The sequence below is a fragment of the Tamandua tetradactyla genome, chromosome 24, assembly GCF_023851605.1.
Source record: "Tamandua tetradactyla isolate mTamTet1 chromosome 24, mTamTet1.pri, whole genome shotgun sequence".
NCBI lineage: Eukaryota > Metazoa > Chordata > Mammalia > Pilosa > Myrmecophagidae > Tamandua > Tamandua tetradactyla.
Genome location: NC_135350.1, coordinates 9,705,173 through 9,721,436, shown reverse-complemented (window position 1 = coordinate 9,721,436; position 16,264 = coordinate 9,705,173). Strand labels below are relative to the sequence as shown.

At 34.4% G+C, this 16,264-nt stretch overlaps 1 protein-coding gene across 12 annotated transcripts in view; it reads right to left on the bottom strand.

Annotated features, from left to right (window-relative positions):
* Positions 1-16,264, bottom strand: part of ZGRF1 (zinc finger GRF-type containing 1) — a 250,677-nt gene that overhangs the window by 174,536 nt on the left and 59,877 nt on the right. For all 12 annotated transcript variants that reach the window (XM_077142504.1, XM_077142512.1, XM_077142513.1 and 9 more), the window contains 2 exons: positions 8,086-8,162; positions 4,536-4,586 (listed from right to left, as the gene is read on the bottom strand). In XM_077142504.1, coding sequence (XP_076998619.1) covers positions 4,536-4,586; positions 8,086-8,162 — 128 coding nt within the window. The remainder of the gene's footprint in view (positions 1-4,535; positions 4,587-8,085; positions 8,163-16,264) is intronic.

Here is a 16,264-nt window from a genome sequence, read left to right as displayed (position 1 = left end):
GATATTTTTAGGACAAGTTTTCTTACTAAATTACATAGTGCTTTACCAAACATACAAATCAAAAACTAATTTGCACATTATGAATACAAAGAGTATACTCATTAAAAAAAAACATAGGCAGGTATTAGAGGCTGTTCTCAAGTGAGTAGCTAAGGCTCCAATCTCTACTGTTAGCAGTGGATTTATTTCCTCAGGTTTGTCCCATGTTCTCCTTTCTCCAACTTCTCAATTCCTTTTTAACTCACTTCCATATCTCTGTCCCCTTTTACCCTCTCCATCTGCATCACGTCATTTTTGCTCTGATCTCAAAGCCTCACCAGTCAGTTGGCTTAATGTCAACAACTAAGACCAATTCCACAAAACACTTTCCTTCCCTCTTAATCCTCCCTCCCCCACTCCGCAGGAAGAAGAAGATGGAAAAAAAAAAAAGATGTCAATACTAACCAAAGCTGTTTATAGATAGATTCAATGCAATCCCAATAAAAATTTCAACAACCTTTTTTACAGAAATGGAAAAGCCAATCATCAAATATATATGGAAGAGTAAGGGATTCCAAATAGCTAAAGCCTTCTTGAAAAAGAATGAAGTTGGAGGACTTGCAGTTCTCAATCTTAAAACTTATTACAAAGCCACAGAAATCAAAACAGCATGGGATGCAGGAGTAGTTCAGTGGTAAAATTCTCGCCTGCCACATGGGAGTTTCAGGATCAATTCCTGGCCCAAAACAGCTTCAAAAAAAAAAGTTCAACAAATGGTGCTGCAATAACAGGATACTCACATAGAAAAAGAATGAAATGTGACCCCTACCATATAGAATACAAAAAAAAAAAAGAAGTTAGCAGTAAAAACCTAAAATTGTGGAATCATAACCCATACCAAACTCTGAAATCTGTTCTACAATGAATTGTTGCGATACACCATGAAATTTATTGTTTTGTATATATGTTTATTTTTCAGAAAAGAGGGGGAAAAGGTCGATTGTAATAAATGCACAGGTATATGAAGGAAAAAAACAGCATGGTATTGGCACAAGGCCAGATATATAGACCAATGAAATCAAATTGAGAGTTCAGAAATCAACCCTCTCCTTATACACCTCACATTCATGGCCAGCTGAGTTTTGAGAAGGTGGCAAAAACCACTCAATTGGGAAAGAATAGTCTCTTCAACAAACGGTGCAGGAGAAACAGGATATCCAATTGCTAAAAAAAAAAAAAGGAGTACCCCTACCTCATACCATATACAAAATCAAAATCAACTCAAAATGGATCAAAGACCTTAATATAAGAGCTAGAACTGTCAAATTCCTACAAGAAAACATAGGGAAGCATCTTCAGGACCCTGTGTTAAGGAATGTTTTCTTAAGACTTTACACCCAAAGCACAAGCAATGGAAGAAATAACAGATAAATGGGACTTCATCAAAATTTAAAATGCTTGTTCCCCAAGGACTTTATCATGAATGTAAAATGACAGCTTATACAATGGTAAAAAATACTTGGGAACCATAAAACCACTGAAGGATTAATAACCAGAATATATAACGGAATCCTTCAACTTAAAGGACGAACAACCAACTTAGAAAATGGGCAAAAGAATTGGACATCTCTCTAAAGACGATGATTTAAATGGCCAAAAAGCTCAACATCATTAGCCAACAAGGAAATGTACATCAAAACCACAAGGAGATACCATTTCATCCCTATTAGAATGGTTGCTCCTATAAAGCGGAAAATAATAAGTTTTGGAGACGATGCAGAGAAATAGATACATTCATTCATTGCTAGCATCAACGTAAATGGTGCAACTGCTGTGGAAAACAGCTTGGCAGTCCAACAGAAAGCTAAGTATAGGTCTACTACGTGTCCTGGCTATCCCACTACCAGGTATATACCCAAAAGAATTGAAAGCAGGGACTCAAACAGATATTTGAACACCTATGTTCATAGGAGCATTATTTACAATTGCCAAAAGGTGAAAGCAACCCAAGCATCCATCAACTGATGAACGGATAAATAAAATGTGGTATATACATACACTGGAATATTAGTCAACCTTAAAAAGAAATGAAGTCCTGATAACATGTGACAGAATGGGTGAGGCTTAAAGACATCATGTTGAATGAATAAACCAGACATAAAAGGACAAATATTGTATTACGTCACTGATTTGAAATAATTAGAATAAGCAAAATCATACAGTCATAATCTAGAATATAGGTTATCTGGGAATGGGGTAGGGAGAAGGAATGGTAAGTTAAGGCTTAAAATGTACAGGATTCCTGTTGGAGTAATGGAGATATTTCAGTAATTCATGATGGTGATAGCAACACAAAATTGTGATTGTAGTTAACTGCATTGAAATATATATCTGAATTTGATTAAAAGGAGAAACGTTTGGTTGTATATACAATAACACAACAAAAATGTTTAAACAATCCATGGAAATACATTACCAAATGGTGAGCCCTAAATCAAACCATTTGTTTTAATAGTACAGTTACAAAAATGTGCCATTATCAGTTGTAACAAATATTCCACACCAATGCAGAGTACTGGTGGTGGGGTGGGATATGGGAATCCTGTATTTTATGCATGATTGTCTATAAACCTGTTTCCCTAAAACAATTTTTTTTAATTAAAAAATATTCTATTTTGACTAGTGCATTTCCTAATATAATTTATATGGACAGGTTAATTGAATACCATAAATACATGTAACCTTGAACAGGGCATGAGATTTTGTAGGTCTGTCCAGTGTGATGCCCTGATAAATCCCAAAGTGATGTGAACAGTGAATAAAGAAGTATTTGCAAAGACTCCTTGAGGAAATGGTGAGAAAGGAGTAAAATTCAACCTCCCTATGTAGAGAACTCCAGATATTCTCGCAGGCAGTGGGACAAACAGAGCAATTGACTGAGCCCTCAATCTTAGGGTCTGTTCATATAAAACTCATCCCCGCAAAGGATAGACAAAGCCTACCTAAAATTAGGCCTAAGTGTCATCCCCAGAGAACCTCTTTTGTTGCTCAGATGTGGCTTCCATCTCTCTCAACCAACACGGCAAGTAAACTCAATGCCCTTTCCCTCTCTATGTGGCACATGACACCCAGGGATGTAAACCTCCCTGGCAATGTGGAACAGAAATCCTAGAATGAGCTGAAATTCAGCATCAAGGGACTGAGACAAACTTCTTGACCAAAAGGGGGAAGAGCAAAATGAGACAAAATAAAGTGTCAGTGGCTGAGAAATTTCAGAGTTGAGAGGTTATCCTGGAGGTTATTCTTGTGCATTATACAGATATCCCCTCTTTAGTTTAAGGTGTATTAGAGAGGCTAAAGGGAAGTGTCTGAAACTGCAGAGCTGTATTCCAGTAGCCATGTTTCTTGAAGATGATTACATAATGATATAGCTTTCACAGTATGACGGTGTGATGGTGAAAACCTTGTGTCTGATGCTCCTTTTATCTACCTTATTGACAGATGAGTAAAACATATGGAATAAAAATAAATAATAGGGGGCAAAAATGTTAAATTTAGTAGAATGAAATGTTAGTGATCCATGAAAAGGAAGGTTAAGGGGTTGGTATGCATGAATTTTTTTCTGTTTTCTTTTTACTTCTTTTTCTGAATTGATGCAAATGTTCAAAGAAATGATCATGATAATGAATATACAACTATGTGTGATGATATTGTGAGTTACTGATTACATACCAAGAATAGATTGATCATATGGAAAAAACGTTCATGTTTATATGTTGTTACGTTTGAAAAAATTTAAAGATTGAAAAAAATATGACATTTATTTTAAATGGTAACTCATTCTAGAGAAAAAAAACAGTGATGGTGTTTATTTACAATTTATACTTTGTGATAACTCTGCTACAAAGAGTATAACACTGTTTTTTTAAAAAAACAACAGAATAAGAATGTAATTATTTTTATGCTAAATTACATAGTTGCTTGTTATTTATTAATTTACACATTAGATCATGTTAAAAAGGGTGAATTCACAAAACATATTTTTGTTTCATTTTGTGCTGCTTTTGGCACATTATACAGATATCCCTTTTTAACTTATGGCATATCGGAATGGCTAGAGGGAAGTACCTGAAACTGCTGAACTGTGTTCCAGTAGCCCTGATTCTTGAAGAAGAGTGTATAACTATATAGCTTTTACAATGTGACTGTGTGATTGTGAAAATCTTGTATCTGATGCTCCTTTTATCCAGGATATGGATAGATGAGTTGAAAAAACAACAATAAAAAAGGATAAAAAATAAATATAACTAGATAATAGGGGAAATAAATGGTAAAAATTGGGTAGATAGAAATACTGTGGAAATGCTGTGGGTCAATGAGAAGGAGGAGTTAGGGATATGGGATGCATGAGTTCTTATTTTCTGGAGTGATGCAAATGTTCTAAAAATGATCATGGTGATAAATACACAACTATGTGATGATATTGTGAGCCACTGATTGGACAGTATGTGTGTGAAGATTTCTCGATAAAAATTTTTTTAAAAAAGATAACTCACTTGTAAAGATGCAAGTGGCTCTTTTGGTTCAACTTCATTTTCTCTGAACACCTAAGGAACAGAACATTCATATGTAAGAAAAATCAAAAGGAAAACGTAACACAAAATAAAGACATAAGTTTCTATTAGACACCAGAAATACATGAACAGCATCACTAGATGCTTTACTCACTAAAAATCAAAAAATTAAAACTAAAAATCTTAATAAGACAAGATTTTCAAGAATTTTTAAAGTCTTTAACAATATTGGTGAGAATGAAGTGAAATAAACAACTATATTGCAAAGCATTAAGATTTTTTTTATTTAGAAATATGTACCAAGAACCTCAGAAAGTTGTTCCTAGCTTTTCAAGTAATGAAATCCACATCTAGAAATCCAATCTAAGTAAATAATTTATAATGAAAGCAATGATTTATGTACAAAAACATTTACTGAAGTGTTATTTATGAAAGCAAAATGGAAGCAACCTAATGTTCAAAATAGGAAAATATCTGTTCAAAATATGGGTGTAATAGAATTCCCATGGGATGTAATAGTAAGTAAGCCTTAAAAGATATGTTAAAGAATACTTATTAATGATGTAAGAAAGTATAACATAGTATTAAGGGAAAGGTTTCAAAACTATACATATCAATTTATATTTTAACAAATAAGCAGAGAAAAAGTTTTTTCATCTTTTTTTCATGTTTGAAAAAGAAAAAAACAGGATTATTGAAGGGAAAAAAAGCAATAAGATGAAAAATTGAGTAGAATACAAAATAGAGGTAAATGAAAATTTCACTTTATTTTTTCTTCCATACATGTCTGCTAGAAAGAGCAGTATCACAAAATGAGAGAATTCTCTTTTCAAAAATGCCAATGGCATCCCTATCAAGAAACACTAATTGATGAATTAGTCCAGAATTTCAATTCACCTTTATTAGTATATTATATTTTTATATTACTAGTTTGGTTCCCAAACTGTACCAAGTTATTTTGGGGTACCACAGTGAACTCATAGGGTCTCTATGAGATGATTTAAATTTTAGGAAAGGACATTACTTTTAGATACTGAATGAATTACTAATTCAAGGTACTTCAGCTTCAAAGTCAAATACTGCTACATTTCTTTCAATGACAGCCTCTTTGTGAAGCTGGGATTTTTTGGAGATTGCGATGATAAAAAAACCAAATAGTAGGCAAAAATTAATATGGGACAAGGGGTGGAGTTGATAGTTTCTAGTATTACAAGGTTTGAGAAGTTATGCAATGACCAACTGGTACAGACATTCATTTAGTTACTGTGTTTATGTATAATTAAAATGCTTGCTAAATAATTAGCACAAAAAACTGAAGTTGTTTAATACTAAAAACTACATAGTAAATGCAACTCTTAGGTATTTCTTTTGGCCTAGAGATGGAATAAAAAATTACTGAGATACAGGTAGGGCCATGAACTGAGAACATGGGAGCCTTTGAATGACTATAATCCCATTAACAATTACAGAATATAATTTATGTGGACAGCTTAACTGAACACCATCAAGACATGGAACCTTAAGTAGGGCATGAGATTTTGTAGGTCTGTCCACAGTGATGCCTTGATAAATCCCAGAAGGATCTGAACAGTGAATAAAAAAGCATTTGCAGAGTTTCCTTGAGGAAATGGTGAGAAAGGGGGACAATTCAATTTCTCCAAGTGGAAAATTCTTGATATTCTCACAAGCAGTGGGGACAACCAAAGTAATAGCCTGAGCCCCCAATCTTAAGGTTAGCTCATATGAAACTTAACTCACAAAGGATAGGCTAAGCCTACCTAAAATTAGGCCTAAGAGTCACCCCCAAGAGAACCTCCTTTGTGGCTCAGATGTGGCCTCTCTCCCTCAGCCTACATGACAAGCAAACTCACTGCCCTCCCCGTCTCTACATTGGACATGACTCCCAGGGGTGTGCACCTTCCTGGCAACATGGGACAGAAATCCTAGAATGAGCTGGGACTCAGCACCAAGGGATTGAGAAAACCTTCTCAACCAAAAGGGGAAAGAGGAAATGAGACAAAATAAAGTGCAATGGCTGAGAGATTCCAAACAGAGTCGAGAGGTTATCCTGGAGGTTATTCTTATGCATTAAATAGATATCACCTTTTTTATTAAGGTATAATGGAGAGGCCGGAGGGAATTGCCTGAAAATGTGGAGCTGTTCTCCGGTGGCCATGTTTCTTGAAGATGATTGTATAATGATACAGCTTTCACAATGTGTGATTGTGAAAACCTTGCGTCTGATGCTCCTTTTATCTACCTTGTCGACAGATGAGTAAAACATATGGGTTAAAAATAAATAAATAATAGGGGGAACAAATGTTAAAATAAATTTAGTAGATTGAAATGCTAGTGATCAATGAAAGGGAGGGGTAAGGGGTATATAAAAAATATAGGGGAAATAAAGGCTAAAATATATTGGGTAGATGGAAATACTAGCAATTAATGAAAAGGAGGGGTAAGGGGTATGATATGTATGAGTTTTTTTCTTTTTATTTCTTTTTCTGAATTTATGCAAATGTTCTAAGAAATGATCATGATGATGAATATACAACTATGTGATGATATCGTAAATTACTGATTATATAACAAGAATGGAATGATCATATGGTAAGAATGTTTGTGTTTGTATGTTCGTACATTTAATAAATAAAATAAATTTAAAAAACAAAAGAAAGAAAGAAAATGGAATAATGAACAGCACCAGCTCTGCGGGGCGACTATGAGACCCTTACTGTGCAGCCCACAGCAGCCAACTTCAACTACACTTCACACATTCTGGAAATATCAGACGGATCTCCTGAAATTTAAGCAAAACTGCTCAGGGAGCTGAGCCTTGTCTCAATCCTGAGGTCTCCAGGCCTCCCTCCTGCCCTCCCAGAAGTTCCCTGCAATTTGGGGTCCCTCTGGGCTGCTGCAAATTGGAAATGGGAAACTGTCTGGAAGGTTCTTGTCACAGCGGCCGGCCCACACGCAGCGCTGACCAATGGAAGCCAAGGACAGCAGACTGCCCTGTGTCGCTGGGTGGGCAGGGCAGTGGTGCCCAAGTTCTGGATGCCCCCACACTGTGCCTGAGACCCTCACAGGAGAAGGCCCACGCCTCCCTGATTTTCACAATGCTGCCAACTGACATTTTCTCAGAGCTCACTTGCAGCCACACATCTTCGAAGAGCTTTGCACATGAGACAGGTAGAAGGTTAGGTACACTTTTTAGAGGAAGAAATGGAGGCAAGGAGTGGATAAATGACTTGCCCTGGATGACCTAGACAGCACAGGGACTTCTCAGGGGGCCAGCATCTGGAAGTTGCTTTGAGAAGCAGCACAAGTTTCATCTGGTCCCGGGCAGAGGCAGATTTATGGTTGATGACGCTATAAGCATCAAGTTCCCTTACCTGCACAGGCGTCTCCCCAGGCCCTAAGAGGGCCCTAGAAATGCACTCACAGCATTATGTGATTTGTAAAATTTGCGAAAAAAAAATTACAGAATACTCTATATTGAAATAAATAATATACTCGTAGAAAAAATAAGTACCTTTTGAGGACAATCCTGGTTCAGGTGTGGAGGCTTTGGAATACCTTGTGAAACTACTGTAGTAAATGGTTTCCTAGCTAAAATGGATGAAATAAAATAATCTTAATCACCATGAATTTATTAGTACACTAAAAATTTTAAAACATTTCTAAAATTGAAAGGAACAAGGAATAAAACTTAAATTTTAAAGTGAGGCAAAATTTGATAATTGTTGACTCTGGATCATAAGTATATGGAGAGTTATCATGCTACTCTCTGCATTTGGAACATATTCATAAGACATTTTAAAAATTTAGAATGAAAATCTTTTCAGTTACGTTCTAAGTCAACAATAGGAATGCTTTATTTTCTTTTTTTTCAAACTAACTTGGAAATAAATAGTATTGAAACAATAGCTAATAACCTATACTAAAAATGTTAAATATGAAATATTGGCCTATTGTTAAAAGGAAGAAAGCTAAGACCAATATTACACTGCTGACATGTACAAACACAGATAAGGAAAAAGCACTTAAATGCTATTTCTGGTTTTATCTTAAATGTATTTGACTATGTCTTGTTAAAATAATTTATATTCATTCACTCAACAATTATTTTCTAGGTGCAGTGTGCAAGACAGGGAGTAAACAGCAGTCAACAAGACATACAAGATTCCTTGAAAAGGTTTCTCAGAAAAGGTGTCTCATAGGAAGCAACAATTCAGAACTGAAGGAGGAGAAAAAAACATTATGCCAGGGGTAAAAGTGCTTGGATAAAAGGCAGAGCTAGGACAAAGACTCTGAGACAGAAAAGTTGGCAAGCCTGTAGAATGAAAAGAACACAGTGGCTATATCATACTACCTACTGAGTATCCTTTTACAACACATTTGTTCAAAACACGGGATGTAATAATACATATAATAATCATAAAATAGGATTTTTTTTAAAAAGAAACAGTATATATCCAACAATTTCAATTTTTTCTAAAGTAATATGAAAACCATAATTTAAAGTAATCAACACTGCAAGAAAGCATTGCTGTATCTGGTGTAAAATTTAATTTCAGGCAGTTTTTATTTCTGATTTCAACATTTTCCTATTAAAACTCAGAATAAATTAAATTAAACAAAAATAAGTGCATTTTGGAGCTATTTTTATTTCTAAAAAGAACTTCCAAAAGGCACTGGATAAATATTTATATTTTTCCTTAGCTTCATTCACTTCAAACTAAAATTCTCAATTAGCATTTTATAGGTTATAGTCAATTATATCATAAAAACCTTAACATGAAACAGAAGACATTTATAAACACTCACACACATTCTAAAAATACAGGTAAAATTAATTCTGATTTTATATTAAAATCCTTAAAATTGTTATATTCCAATAAATAGGCTCAATTTTCTCAAACTGAAGAAAAAAATTTAATTCTCTTTACAGATACTTCTTTATATCAAGAAAAAATATTTCCCTTTTTTTCATTTATTTATTTTGCATAGGCAGGTACTGGGAATCGAACCTGGGTCTCCAGCATGGCAGGCAAGACCTCTGCCTGCTGAGCCACCATGGCCCACCCATAATTCTCTTTTTCAAGTAAGTTAGAGGAAAGAGTAAATTGTACAAAAACTCTTTCCCAAATTAAATACTATGATTCCTAAAGCCTCATATTATAAATTTATATCCTTATATGGCACTGTATAATGATAGCTAGTCATTATGCTTCAATAAGGTTTTTTCATTAATTTTAATATTTTTGTAAATAAGCACATTTTTTAACAAATTTAAATACATTTTAAAGAAATATTTTAGTAGGCACAATAATATATTTATGTTTTTCTCAGAAATCCTGTGAAATGCTCAAATAGGAGTTCAATATTAAGTTCTCATGGAAAATATCATAAAATGAATTGTTCATTCACATTCATGTGTGTATAATATTGACTATTACATCCTTAAAAAATGCTGTTGGAAAAATAACAAAAGGAAGAATAAAAGACAAATAAAATAATGAATGAAAATACTTGTAGCATATATTATATATAGAAGTCTAATGTTGCTAATGGAAAAATAACTATTACAAATCAAGGAGAGTAAAAAGACAAAACAGTAATTAAAAAGAGAAGACAAAAAGTAGAACAGACAGTTCATGAAAAGAGACATACAAATGACGCAAAACATGAAAAGATAATTTTAACTTGTAGTAAGAGAAACAGAAGTTAAAACTACATTGAGATACCATTTTTCACATTTCAGATTGAGAAAAACTCAAATGCTTGGTGACACTACTAGCAAGCCTATAGCGAAAAACGCTCACTCATACATTGATGGTGAGGGAGCTGAAATGATATAACTCCTTTGGAAGGGAATTTGGCAATAGATAACAGAATTATACATCTACATATTCAACTTCTAGGAATCTACCCTGAATATATGCCTATACCAATATAAAAAAAGAAACAAACCATGTTAACACACAAACACATATAAAAGGATGTATAATTATTTGCTGTCACATTATCAGTAACAGAAAAATATTAGAAACAACCTAAACACCCATTATACATTATAGTATACCATTAATGTATACTATATATAGTATACATTATACTATATATAGATTTGTTCATATAGAAGAGAGTACAGACGCACAGTGGACTGTCACCCAGCCCTAAAAACAAATGAGAAGTGCATGGTATCAGAATAAAAATTAAAAGATAAAACATAGGACTGTACAACCTAATAAGCCCTACCATAAACAATGGACTGTAGTTAATCAAACAATTATAAAAATGTTCTTTCATGAATTACAACAAATGTAACACACTAATGCAAGGTGTCAATAACAGAGTGGCAATAAAAACTGCACCAATATGTAAACTATGGATTATAATTAATACTACAATTATAATATTCTTTCATCAATTGTAACAAAGGTAACAACTAATGCAAAGTGTTAATAATGGGGGAGGGGAAGTAACATATAGGAAATGATATATTTTTTATATTTTTCTGTAAACCTACAACTTCTCTAATTACAAAAAGAATAATGAGGAGTGACATCACTAAAATGGTGGATTGGGAGTCTCCGAGATTCTATCATTTATCATCACAATCAACTTATTTTTCTTTTTTGTCAAAAATAACATATATACAAAAAAGCAATAAATTTCAAAGGACATTGCAACAAATAGCTGTAGAATAGATTTCAGAGCTTGGTATAGATTACAATTCCACACTCTTAGGTTTTTCCTTCTAGCAGCTCCAAGACACAGGAGACTAAGAAATATCAATATAATGGTTCAGCAGTCATACTCATTTGTTAAATCCTATCTTCTCTATTATAACCCACCCTCCTCCTTTGATCTTTCTTCCAATCTTCAGGGGTATTTGGGCTATGCCCATTTTAACTTCTTTGTGTTGGAAAGGGCTGTCAGTAATATGGGATAAGGGGATGGAACTAGTGGATATTCTGGAGAAGCTATCCCTCTGGGTTTCAGGACTTATCTCGCCTAGGAACCCATCTGGAGGTTATAGGTTTCTGGAAAGTAATCATAGTGCATGGAACCTTTCGAGAAATCAGATAAAACCCTACGTGTTCTTTAGGACTGGCAGGAATGGTTTTGGTTGGGGTTTGCAAACCACGATAAGTACCAATATCTAGCTGACGCTTACATAAGAGTACCCTCCAGAATAGCCTCTCAACTCTATCTGAACTCTTTCAGACACTGATACCTTATTTGTTACAATTCTTTCCCCTCTTTTAGTAAGGAAAGCGTTGTTGATCCCATGGTGCCAGAGCCAGGCTTATACCTGGGAGTCATGGCCTATGTTGCCAGGGGGAACTTCACCCCTGAATGCCATGTCCCACATAAGGTAAGGGTCATGATTTCACTTGTACAGTTGGGCTTAAAGATAGGCCATATCTGAGCAACAAAAGAGATCTTCTGGAAATAACTCTTAGGCATAATTATAGGTAGACTTAGCTTCTCAGCTACAAAAAAGAAGCTTCACAAGAGCAAGCCTCAAGATTCACAGCTTGGCCTAATGATTGAGTCAGTATCAAGTGTTTCCCCATGGTAAAGTTTAATGTTCCATATTTTTTCTCCCATTCCTCAAGGGACTTTGCCAATACTTCTTAGTTACCTGCTCAACATACTGTGAGATGTATCCAGGCATTACAATAAGCTATACAGAATTATAGGCCCTCATTCCCATTCTCGCTTCCACGTACTTGGGTTGTTTAAATGATCTATCCAGACAGGTTGAGTTAGATTATGTGCTACAGAAAATGTAGGTTCTGGACAAAATAAACCTCTCTTCCTTCGGTCTCATATACTAGGTGAAGTTCTAACATACAGACAATGTTTTCCTGATCTCTCTCTCTGTATTCTGATTTACCTTAGTTCCAACCCAATCAGGTTTGTTCTTATCTCAAATTGAAGCCTGATCTCTGTCTTTAACAGTTGTTATATGTGGCAGTGCTTATCTTCAGAACTGCAGAACTACTGCTCTGAGTCTTAGATGTCACACAGGTACCCAAAGTTACGAGAAAATACCAGGTTATACATATATACCACAGGCTTTCAAAATCTAGAAATAACAATTACTGCTCCAGACTAAATCAGGCCACTATAAGAAATTTCAATCATTCATATTTTCTAAATGAGACCATATAATATTTCTCTTTATTCCGGGCTTATTTTGTATCACATAATTTCCCACAGGTTCATTCACAATGTTGTGTGCCTCCTGACTTTATTCCATTCTGTAACAGCATAATATTTGATCCTATATATACACCACAGTTCACCATTCTACTTGTCCCCACAGAAATTTTTAACAAGCAAAAATTGACTAATTAATAAAAAAAAAAAAAAAAAAAAAAAAAAATTGACAGAACCATCTTTCTTAGAGATCCGAAAACAGTTAAAGGGTTGCAGTTACTGGACAAATGCCAAATCAAGAAAAAGGCTATTTATAAATTGAGTAGACTGAAATACTAGTGGTCAATGAAAGGGAGCATTAGGGAGCATGTCAAGTATAAGGTTTTTCTTTTTTCTTTCTTTTGTTGGAGAGTTGCTAATGTTCAAAAAAATGCTCATGGTGATGAATACACAACTATGTGATGATATTGTGAACCACTGATTGTAACCATGTCAAGAATGTTTGTATGTCAAGGATATTTGCATGTTTGTTCATTGCTTATAATACAAGTATTTTTTTTAAGTTTATTTATATGTTGTTTCATCAATAAAAATATTTCTTAAAAAGACAATGTGGGACAGAAATCCTAGAATGAGCTGGCACTCAGCATCAAGGGATGGAGAAAACTTTCTCAACCAAAACGGGAAGAGAGAAATGAGACAAAATAAAGTACCAATGGCTGAGAGATTCCGAACAGAGCCGAGAGGTTATCCTGGCAGTTATTCTTAAGCATTAAATGGATATCACAATTGTTAGTCAAGATGTAATGGAGAGGCTGGAGGGAATTGCCTGAAAATGTAGAGGTGTGTCCCAGTAGTCATGTTTCTTGAACATGATTGTATAATGATATAGCTTTCACAGTGTGACTGTGTGATTGTGAAAACCTTGTGTCTGATGCTCCTTTTATCTACTTTATCAGAAGATGAGTAAAACATACAGAATAAAAATAAATAATACGGGGTACAAATGTTAAAATAAATTTAGATTGAAATGCTAGTGATCAGTGAAAGGAAGCGGTAAGGGGTATGGTATGTATGAATTTGTTTCTGTTTTCTTTTTCTTTTTCTGAATTGATGCAAAGTTCTAAGAAATGATCATGATGATGAATATGCAATTATGTGATGATATTGTGAATTACTGATTATATATGTAGAAAGGAATGATCATATGTTAAGAACGTTTATGTTTGTGTTTTTGCATGAGGAAGAACAAAGGAATGTCATTACTTCAGGGTGCTGAAAACAGATGGTAATTAATATTTTAAAATTTCAACTTAGTACATTTGCATCGATTTAGAAAAAGAAATAAAAAGACAACAGAATAAGAAATAAAACGATAATAGAGAGAAAAAAAATTTCAACTTAATGTGTGAGACTAAAGCAAAAAATGTGTATTTGGTATAAAACATATATTTTGACTAGTGCATTTCCTAATATAACTTATGTGGACAGTTTAATTGAACACTATAAGTACATGGAACCTTGAGTAGGACATGAGATTTTGTTGGTTTGTCCAGAGTGATGCCCCGATAAATCCCAGAGTGATTTGATCCGTGAGCAGAAAAGTATTTGCAAAGTCCCCTTCAGGGAATGGTGACAAAGGGGGAAAATTCGACTTCCCCAAATTGAATTCTTGATATTCTCACCAGCAGTGTGGACAACCAAAGCTATAGGCTGAGCCCTCAGTCTTGAGGTTTGTTCATATGAAACTTAATCCCACAAAGGATAGGTCAAGTCTACTTAAAATTAAGCCTAAGAGTCACCCCCAAGAGAACCTCTTTTGTTGCTCAGATGTGGCCTCTCTCTCCAGCCAAAACAACAAGCAAACTCACCATCATCCCCCTGTCTACATGGGACATGACTCCCAGGGGTGTGGAACTTCCTGGCAACATGGGACAGAAATCCTCGAATGAGCTGAGACTCAGCATCAAGGGATTGAGGAAAACCCTAGAATGAGCTGAGACTCAGCCTCAAGGGATTGAGAAAACCTTCTTGACCAAAAGGGGGAAGAGTGAAATGAGACAAAATATCAATGGCTGAGAGATTCCAGAGTCCAGAGGTTATCCCGGAAGTTATTCTTACGCATTAAGTAGATATCATCTTGCTAGTCAAGATTGTAATGGAGAAGCTGGAGGGAACTGCCTGAAAATGTAGAGCTGTGTTCCAGTAGCTATGTTTCTTGAAGATGATTGTATAATGATATAGCATTCGTCACTGTGTGATTGTGAAAACCTTGTGTCTGATGCTTCTTTTGTCTACCTTGTCAACAGACAAGTAGAACATATGGAACAAAATTAAATAATGGGGGAACAAATGTTAAAATGAATTTAGTTTGAAATGCTGGTGATCAATGAAAGGAAGGGGTAAGTGGTATGGTATGTATAATTTTTTTTCTGTTTTCATTTTATTTCTTTTTCTGAATAGAAGCAAATGTTCCAAGAAATGATCATGATGATGCATATGTAACTATGTGATGATATTGTGAATTACTGATTATATATGTAGAATGGAATGATCAAAATAGGAATGTTTACATTTATTTGGTGTTTTCTGGTATTTAAAAAAATAAAATAATACAAAAGGAATGTTTATGTTTGTTTGCTGTTATATTTTTTAAATTTAAAAATTAATAAAATATACATACATAAAAAAGAATTCACAAATATAAAATGAGGTCAAAGTTTCATAGGTTTATAGTCTTTGTGCAACTATAACATCTTTTTCAACGAAATAACCATACAACTATACAACCTCTAAAATTTAGACTACCAACGTCATTGTAATGTGTGCTAAAATTATATATCATTTACAATATGAAGATAAGGCTGACTGCTACAGGCAGAGCCTTTGAATGTACTGCATCTACACTCTCAAGTAAGGTGTGAGGAACAAGCACCCTTTTCCATTCAAACTCTGGCAAAATCCTCGTTTTTACAGCACGCCATGATGTCTTACAGTCTTAGCTTTTCACTAATGCTTTATTTGTATATGATCTTTGGTTATTTCTGTCTAAATCACAAACAAAACAATCTTATCTGGAACGAAAGCAATGGTAAGCACTCACACACACACACACAAATGGGCATAGCAGAATATTTTATCAAAGGGTGATTTGCAGGTAATCCAGCAAAAGTTCTTTTTCTCTCTCTTAGGTTTCCATTTAAATTAAAATTGAAATTTTAAAAAAATCTAATAAGGAACATTTGCATTTATGAGAATAAAATGGTGGACTCCAGTTCCAGAAACATTTATATTCAAGTGATCTCCCAAACTCTTTTGAGCAGTAACTGTTTTCAACAAAAACTTCATAAATTTAACAATAACTAGTTTAACAATATAATTTTACTTGTAGCATCGAAAAGCAAGTAAGATTCAAGGATCAAGCCCCAATCAGTCTTATGCTTTGAGAGGCTAAGGGAAATAATAATGAAAAAATTCATGTTCAAAAAGAAGACAGAGCACATAACATTTGCAAAGTTGGAAACATAGCACGTTTC